This window comes from Pyrus communis, chromosome 7, assembly GCF_963583255.1.
Source record: "Pyrus communis chromosome 7, drPyrComm1.1, whole genome shotgun sequence".
NCBI lineage: Eukaryota > Viridiplantae > Streptophyta > Magnoliopsida > Rosales > Rosaceae > Pyrus > Pyrus communis.
Genome location: NC_084809.1, coordinates 7,926,715 through 7,936,563, shown reverse-complemented (window position 1 = coordinate 7,936,563; position 9,849 = coordinate 7,926,715). Strand labels below are relative to the sequence as shown.

General features: G+C 36.6%; 1 protein-coding gene across 1 annotated transcript; it reads left to right on the top strand.

Annotated features, from left to right (window-relative positions):
- Nucleotides 1–5,577: 5,577 nt before the first annotated feature.
- LOC137739848 (7-deoxyloganetin glucosyltransferase-like) lies at nucleotides 5,578–7,758 on the top strand. The gene is made up of 2 exons (XM_068479571.1): nucleotides 5,578–6,264; nucleotides 6,770–7,758. Exons 1-2 carry the CDS (start codon nucleotides 5,709–5,711, stop codon nucleotides 7,699–7,701), a joined length of 1,488 nt encoding a protein of 495 aa, XP_068335672.1. The 5' UTR covers nucleotides 5,578–5,708; the 3' UTR covers nucleotides 7,702–7,758.
- Nucleotides 7,759–9,849: the final 2,091 nt, after the last annotated feature.

Below are 9,849 nucleotides of genomic sequence, written 5' to 3'. Positions count from 1 at the left end.
CTAATTTGCCAATTGATTTTATTGCGAAATCTCAACTACCGCCGCAAAAACATATTGAAAAGTTCTCACGAGGACTATAAATGTTCTGCATTATGCAACCACTGCAAGCCTCATGATGTTTGTATTCCAGTTGCAGATCAAAGCCATATCAAGGCCTCCTCCTCCACAGAGGTTTTCATATCACCTTTGTCAACACGGAGTTCAACCACAAGCGCTTTCTTAAATCTCTCGGCCCCAACTCCCTTGATGGCTTGCCTGATTTTCGTGCGAAGCCATCCCAGACAGCCTTCCAGATAAGATGAAGATACCACCCAAGATCTCACTTTGCTTGCCGACTATGTCAGAAAACAGAACTTGTTGGCTCCCTTTCGTGCCCTCCTCAATGAACTCAACAATGATGCCACATCAACATCCAACAATCCTCCAGCGATGCGCATAATTTAAGGATCTAATTAGAGGTTGTTTAAGTCATATTTTGACATTTGATCAAGATATGTGATCTTAGGTAGATCACTAGGGTATGTGACAACAATGAAATGATGGAAAATGCTTAATTTGCATCACATGTCGAAGTCGAATGTGATTAATTAGCTAAACGTTCACGTCTCACTCAACCTCACCATTTGGGCAACATAAAAATTGTGAAATTATGAGCAACATAAAAATTGTTATGTCTCATGATTATGTATTTAGTCTAATATCCTAGTAGATAAGATATTAGGTTTCTGCACATGCATTTTGGATTCAAAACTTTCTTCTCCTCTAAATTATTGAAATAGTTTGGAACCATTTTTATAACTTTTCTTTAAAAATTTGTTCGTGGTCGTCATTCTTTTGAAAACAAGAAACCACACTAAGAATTGAGGCATAACTAGTGAGGGTGACGGTCCTCCACAAATGAAGGGAAACGCAAAACTTCTTAGAGTAGAATTATGGGGACTTGGTCCAATGGTTTGTTAATGCTTTAGCAGCCTGCTAGGCCGAAATGGATTTGACTTGGGCAGTTCTGTGTTCGACACTCTTTCACTTGTGTTGAAAGCTTGGGTTTGATTGGCAGGCCAAGGGCCTGTTTTTTATTGTACATTTTGAACGGGTGTAATGAAAAATAAAAAGTTGGAGAAATAAAAGTCCGTTTCGAAATCTGTATTTTAAAGTACTTATGCTCAGATGTGAGAAATTTGAGGAAGACCGTCTGATTAATTGGACGGCTTTCACCTTGTTAGTTGTTAACTTGTTTTTATTGTAATTAATTTATTATAAATAGTATGCCAAAATTCTTGTGCAAGGAATTCTTGTAGAACTCATCGTCTTAACCTATAAAATGTACACATCATAAACATTCATCGTGAGCAGCAATAATACTAAAGTATCATAATATGGCTAAAGCATATTATGGCCGAGACCGGTGTGGCGTTCGTGGCTGGGAGACAAAGTATCACTTCACTTTGTCTTTAAAATGCTGTTTGGTGGGAGTTGTGGTGTCGATTTGGAAAATCGGTTTTGGTTCACCTCTACGTTTAGGAGCTCTGTATCAAAATTTGGGTTTTGGGTTGGGCTTTTATAAGATAGTTTAGGTGGCCCCTTTTTGTCTTGTTAATATTTGTTTGGGGACCCGTCTTGTAATTAACTTTTATAATAAAACTTCTTCCTTTCTATGGAAATAATTTATCAAAAAAAAAAAAAAAAGTATCATAATATGGCAGCTAGTTTTGCAGATGAGAGTTGTTTCACAAATGGATTTCCAGACAAGGTAATAGATTGGATTCCAGGAATGAAAAATATTCGTTTAAGGGATCTTCCTAACAGTTTTTGTCACGCCCCTCATTCCAAGATACGTCTAGGATTGACATGTGCTGTCATCATGTACCTCTACATCTATCATACCTCGCCTCCGAAGCATGAACAAAACACAACTCAAGATCCACTAGCGTAGTAACTTTTTGTTTACTTTATGGCTGCATCTAACCTTTGTGTTAGAGTGCCTACGTACCCTTAGATAGGATCACGCCATTCGTAATTCACCTTCATATGAGAAAAGCATGATTTCATAAGTTTACATTTTATGAAACGTTTATAATTTATTGAATTTACGTTTTATGAGATGTTTATGGTTTAATGATTTTACGTTTTATGATTTATTATGATTACGGTGATGCTTTAAGCTAGAACGCTCCCATGGTTTTATGATATGATGTTTGAGCTATTGAACTCTTATGTTATGGTACGAAAGAATATGTTCATGCTTAATTTATGTGCTTACTTAGTTGGTAATTATACAACACATACATACAAGACGAGTATGTACCTGTCTATGGCCATATGACTTAGTTTTACGCTTATCAAGGTACTTCATGATATACTCCTAGCTTCACTGGCGAAACTAGTGTCGGACAGCTTCACTAGTCAAGGTTAGTGGCAGTGTGATATATGTTTTCTTCAATGGTGCAACCGAGTGTCGTACAGCTTCACATTCGGGTGATGGGGCCTATCATATTTCTTCACTGGCGTATCCCAGTATCGTATGGATTTGCCTTTGGGTGACTATGATACCACTATTTAAGTAAATTGTTATATGAGCTACGAATCTTTTTATGGGATGCTAGAGTTTTCAGACGACCTATTACATACTACTATATGAGTTTTCTAAAATAGGGGATTAGTATGTACAAAGAAAAGTGGTTTTGACTTACTTATAAACTCCAATCCACACATCTTTGTTTTGCACCCCCTAAAGGACATTTGAACGAGGTGTACGATCCCGGCGTTGAGGCATTCCCATATTAGTAGCTTCGAGTCCTCCTTTCTATGTGGGACCTTTAGCGTTACTGTAACGCCCCGCCCTGAAACATTTGTCTCGGGATATAATTTTCGTGATAGGCCAAATTAAACTCTTGTTTATTTACTACCATAATCACAATTCTTTATCTAAATTTATTAATCACTCACACAATCTATAACCAAAATTTAATTACCAAAACATAAGATTTAATTTTACAATTAATCACCAAATTTTTTTTCTTAATTCAAATTGCCAACAAAAAGATTTATCTCAATTATTTAAGGTTGTATCTAACCCTGTTAGACTGCCTACGTACCGTTGAGTGGGATCAAGCATTTCGTAGTTCACCATTCATCTTTTTATCCATTTCCGAAAACACTCTAATAACGAAAATATTCAACATTAGTTTTCACAATCAAATCACACCAAATAAGTACCAACTACGGTTTTAAAATATCAAATCTGTATGAAAAGACAACGTCGGCCCACTAGCCATGCGCTACCACAGGTGGCAGTCGGCTGCCCTGACTCACCGGAAACCTAACTATTTCCAAAAATTACCAAATTTTGCAGGAATGTACAACTCAAGGAGATGAACATTTTTCATACCTGGGTCGACGTCCAATTTGGCCAGAAAATGCCTGAAATTGCCCACGAACCGCCGGAACCCTAGAATTGGGTGTGCTTCGATTCGTCTTCTCCGGTGCTCCACCGCTCCCAAACTTGTTTGGGCTTTGTTCCTGGCCTCAAGAGGAATAGTTTGGTAGTGGTGGTCAAGGAAGGTAGTTGCAGGAACGGCAGAATCGCTGTCGTGTACACAGGAAACCCAATAAGCTCGATCTTAGTGAAACGAGAACCAAAACCCATCAAATCTGGGTGGAGATACAAGCTGGAAAGTTGTCGAGCTCTATACATGTGGTGGATCGCCTTGCTTCGCTGAAGAAACAGTGAGAAAGCTGTCGGAAAACGTTGATGAAACGAGTCGGTCATGCGGGTCAGAAATGGGATTTGGATTGGGTGTTTTCTTTCCCCCATCCTTTCCCTCATTTCCCCCTCCTCCCTTATTGGCCAGTTCCCCACCACATTTCTCTCCTCCTCTTTCTATCTCAGCCATCCATCTCTCTCGTTTTTCTAATTTTCCTTTCATCCTAGCCACACATGTGGCACATTTCATTGCTCCCGAAAATCTGGAGCCTTCTAGATTGAAGGACAATTACCAAAATGTCCTTAACTTTGAACGTTAAAAACTCATTCATTATAACTCCGTTTGTCGAATGGTTTGCGTCTACACGCTCGTAGGATTGAGCTCTATCCAAATTTATCAAGAAATAATTTAAATTACATGAGGATAAAATACGTCCTCGTAAAATTACATTTAGTCAACTAGGGCATTTTCGTCTTTTCCAGTTATCTCTAAATTTTTCGATGTAAATTATAATAAATCCTGGAAACAAAATTCTAAAATTTCTCTAATCAATTTTCCATAACCATAAATCTATTTATTCTCGATTTACTCCACATATTCATATATTTTCAATTTTTCAGGGTATTACATTTGACCCCCATTAAAATAAATCTCGTCCTCGAGATTTCCAACCATCGAATAACGAAAGGGGATTTAAAACTAATCCCACCGTTCCATTTATGGTGAATAAAATCATAATCTCAGTTCACTATTTTATTCAAGCTCAAAATAAATAATTCAACGAATTACTATCATGATTTTCACAAATATACTCAGATTTCCAACCACATTAATTGGCAAAATAAATATAAGAAATTCTAACGAAAATCATTGGAACTTCTAGTCACAATCACTATATAAAATCAGGAATTTAAAACCAATCCGCAATACTGTTAACATTGAATGAAATCAAAACGTCATTCTATGATTTCTTCATATCCGCAAATAAACTAAATTACCCATAGTAAATTAAAAAAACCTTTTAAATCTTTCTTTTAATTGTTTCTCTTTTAAATTGCTTCTAAGTGCAACCACAGTTTTTCTCCCCTTTTAAAAATAAGCCTTGCCGCACCCTATTTATAGGCATAGGGTAGGCTTACATGTCCCAGGGCTGATTGAATTCCTATTTCTAAGTGGACTAGGAAATTACACTTATCCAAATCTAAAAAGACTTTTAGAAATCCAAACCTAAATTGAATAAGAAAAACTGAAATTCTTTCCTAACCTCTCTAGGACAAGCATCATTATACCTCTAATTTTACTAAAACAATACTAAACCAATTAGGACATAATTGACGAGCCAAAATCCTAACAGGTGTTGGGGTTTCTAACTTTTCCAGGTTCGAAACTTTTCTCCTTTAAATTATTGTAATAGTTACTAACTCTTCTCCCCTCCTTCATAATGGTAATTTAAAAAGAAAAAAAAATGTTCCCATGTTCATCATTATTTTGAAAACAAGAAATCGCATTAAGAATTGAGACATAGCTAGTGAGAGTCCTCTACAAATGAAGGGAAATGCAAAACGAAATGCAAAACTTATTAGGGTAGAGTTGTGGGAACTAGGCCATAGTACTCAATACGTGATGCTCTTTGCCACTTAAATGTTGTCTTGAAAGAGAGGGTGGGGGCACCTAGCTTTCTATTTCGGGAACTAGGCCATAGGTGATGCTGGGTGGGTGGGGTGGGGGACACCTAGCTTTCTATTTCGCAACTAGGCCATAGTACTCCATAGGTGATGCTTTTTGCCACTTAAATGTTATCTTGCAGGAAGAGGGAGGGGAGGGGGGCCCTAGCTTTCCATTTCATGACATTTTTAGTTTGTTCTTTTGATTTAGCTTTGTCTTCACCCTGTGAATTTTATCGGCACTGCCAAAATTATTGACATCCGGCCCTTACTTCTTCTTAAGTTTGCACCACTCATTGTCTCAAGACAGACCAAAAATTTATAGATCCATACACGTTTGATGTTAAAATACCCTCATACAGTAAGCATACACTCTGAGATCCACAAATCTGAGATGTGTTCTAACAAGCCTCATGCTGTCTGTATTCCAGTTCCGATTCAAGGTCACATAAAGGCAATGCTTCAATTAGCAAAACTCCTCCACCATAAAGGTTTTCGTATAACCTATGTCAACACCGAGTTCAATCACAGGCGGTTAGTTAAATCTCTAGGACCCGAGTCCCTCTATGGCTTGCCTGATGATTTTCGGTTTGAAACGATCCCTGATGGCCTACCGGATTCGGATGAAGATGCCACCCAAGACCTCAATTTGCTTGCGGATTCAGCCACAAACAACTTCTTGGCACCTTTTGTTGATCTGATAAAGAAACTCAACAGTAGTAGTAGTACTCCTCCAGTGACATGCATTTTTTCAGATGGTTTCATGCCATTCACAACCCCTGCAGCTCAGCAATTTGGCATCCCCGTCACACTCGTGTTTACTTTTTCAGCAAGCGGCGCCATGGGCTATATGCAGTATCCTGCTTTGGTGGAAAGAGGACTAGCACCCCTCAAAGGTAAAGAATTAAAGCAATTGTTTAATTTTAGGAAATTAATATTTATTTTTTTTGGTCAAATTTAGGAAACTATTATTCAATCTACAAAAATTCATCTTACACTCCTTCCTAGTGAAAAAATAAGGGAAATGATTTCACCATGCTTATTTTTGTTACTTGATTATGCTTTTGATTTATTCAACCAACTCAATGTGAGAAAAAGTGGTAATTAGCATAAGTAATTACCCAAAAAAAATAAACAGAGGAAAAAAGGCATGATTACTTTTTGAAATGCTAATAACAGTTTCACAATTTGGTTATTAGTTCTATTTTATTTTATTAATCAACGGTGGTTTTGCTAATGGCCAATTAATCTAGTAGCACCCAATTTCGAATTTGTTGGAGACGTCCTAATTTCAAAGTTCATGAACGACAATTGTTGCATTGGCCATGAGAGAGTTTGTATTTGTTAATCAAGCAAATGAAGATACTTTTTATTAATAAAGCATTACTTCGCTGTTTGTAGATGAGAGGTGCTTCACGAATGGCTTTCTAGACCAAGAGGTAGATTGGATACCAGGAATGGAAGGTATTCGTTTAAGGGATCTTCCTAACAACTTTGTCACAACAAATCCCAATGATGCAATCTGGAATATCATACTTGAAGGAATGGGCAGACTACATGAAGCTTCAGCAATTGTTATACATACCTTTGATGCATTGGAACTAGATGTTTTGGATGCTCTCTCATCTATGTCTCCACCTGTTTACGCCGTTGGCCCTTTCCAGTTACTTCTCAATCAGATACCACAACACCCTTTGAAGTCCCTGGGATATAGCCTATGGAGAGAAGAAACCGAGTGCCTTGAATGGCTGAACGATAAGGCACCAAACTCAGTTGTTTATGTGAATTTCGGCAGCATAACGGTCATGACCCCGGAACAACTTGTGGAATTTGGTTGTGGACTTGCAAATAGCAAGGTTTCTTTCTTCTGGGTAATTAGGCCTGACTTGGTAGTTGGTAAATCAGCAATTTTGCCACCCGAGTTTGTGGATGAAACTAAGGGGAGAAGTCTAATAGCGAGTTGGTGCCCTCAAGAGCTAGTCCTTAACCATCCATCAGTTGGAGGATTTTTGACACACAGTGGTTGGAATTCTACGCTGGAAAGTGTGTCTGCAGGAGTGCCTATGCTGTGTTGGCCGTTCTTTGCTGATCAGCCGACGAACTGTCACTGTACTTGCAAAAGATGGGGCATTGGTATGGAGATCAATAATGTTGTCAAGAGAGATGATGTTGAGAAGCTTGTTAGAGAGTTAATGGAGGGAGAGAAGGGTACGCGAATGAAGAATAAGGCCATGGAGTGGAAAAAATTGGCAGAGGAAGCCACTGGTCCACAGGGTTCTTCATTTGCAAACTTGGAAAAATTAGTGAATCAAATTCAGTTTAAAAAGATCTAGATGCTGTGCATTGGAACTAATGAGAGACATGTATTGCATGCTCACAGTTATCGGTTCAAAAGAACTAGCAACATGTTTGGCCTGCTACTACATCTTCAGTTTTATTTAGTTACTGTTTTTAATTAAATTGATCTTATTTGTCATAGAAAATTATGATTAAAAGTCCAAAAATATCAACACGAATAGAAGAACTAGCGCATTGTTGCTCATATATATATACTCACTAGTAAATTTTACCCGCACGTCGTTGCGGGAGAGAAAATATGACCATAGATTATGTTTTTAAACATAAATATGCAAAGAGTGTTATAAATACTAAACAGAAAATGAAACAAATATTTTTACAAAGCTGTCGAAGTTAATTTAATTTACAGAATAGACATTATAAAATGCCTTATCATCAGTATATAAAAATGGTTAACCTAGTATTCCTTCTTGACAGTGATCCTAAAGAGCCCATTGTTTATATAGACAAAAAGAATGGGGAATTCATGTTAGGATCAACAATTTACACACAAAAAAATGTGAATCAATACTTATTTGTTTTGGATAACACATGCCAACATCCCTTAACACGAGTAAAAGTTTTTTGGTTGAAGCTGTAGAAAAAACAACATTGATCAACAGAAAAAAAGAAAAGAAAAAAGGAAGCTAAAAATGAAAGAAAAATAGGAGAAAAAGCAAAAAGAAAGGGAAATAAGACGGTAAACGTGCAGGAAAGAAAAGAGAAGAGCTTACAAACGTACGTTGCTTTATCACATTGTTTTTTCTTTTATTTTTTAAACAAGTACGATATTCACTTACAATCAATGAAAAAGTTGCTAACAATAACAATGGGTTTTGATAAAAAAAATTTCCAAAAAAACTTGAATGAAGGGAAAAAAAGTCTCGCACCAAACAAAATTAAGCATTAAAAATATCATTCAAAATAAAATCAGAAATTACATTAGACGGTTCTTCGAACTACAAAACCGGTTGTGACAGACTAAGGCCGCGGCAAGCCAACCTGTGTGCCGCTTCATTGGCACCACGACGCACGAAAATTGCCTTCCATTGTTGAACATTTTTAAATATTTTTTGTGGTACTGCCACCAATTTTTTTTTTATTATTTTATCTTTTTCTGACTAAAAGAACGACTTGTTGTGCCCGGGGTTTAACTCATATTTTTTAATAGTTTTTTTGCCTTCCGAAAGACTTGTCGTGCCCCGGGGTTTAACTCACATTTTTTAATATTTTTTTTGCCTTACGAAAGACTTGTCGTGCCCGGGTTTAACTCACATTTTTCAAGATTTTTTTGCCTTACCATCAGTTGCTTTATTACATTTTTTTTAATATTTTTTTGGTCCTGCCATCAATTTTTCCTGCCATAAGTTGCTTTATCATATTTTTTAATATTTTTTTGTCCTGCCACCAATTGTTTTATCATTATTTTATCTTTTTCTGGACTAAAAGATAGACTTGTCGTGCCACATGGGGTTTAACTCACATTTTTTTAGATTTTTTTGCCTTACCAATGCATCTAACATTTAGTAACCCAAAAGAAGCAAGCCAGTCATGATAGTCTTTTTCTTTTATCATTTATTGAGAAAAACTATATGCAAATGGTCAAAACTGAAATAACCAAACAAAAACCACAAAAAACTCATATGCAAACAAAACATAGTCCCTCCGCCCAAAAAAAAAAAAAAAAAAAACAGCAACAAAATATTCAGGAAAAAGAAAAAAAATTATATACCTTGATGATAAAGAGCTTGCAAAGCCTTAGAGAAAAACTGGAAATTCGAGCAACAACTTTTGTTGTAACTAAAAATCAAAGCACATCAGAAAAGTACACCCAGTGCTTGAAAAAAACTAAATCACACACAATCAGAAAAATAGAAAACTCACCAGTAAATGTTTGATCGTATCCTTAACTTTTTCTGAAATAAAAAATCAAAACACATCAGAAAACCACACATAAACCGCGAAAAAAATATATATTGAAATCCCATGTGGCAAGAAAACCAAATAACTCACAAAATCAGCCAAAAGATACAAAATAGGGGAAAACAGCTAAATCCGGAAGAGAGAGGAAGAGAGAGCAGACAATGAGGGAAAATAGCTAAATCTAGAAAAGAGAGGAAGAGAGAGTAGACGGGTGGAAAAGA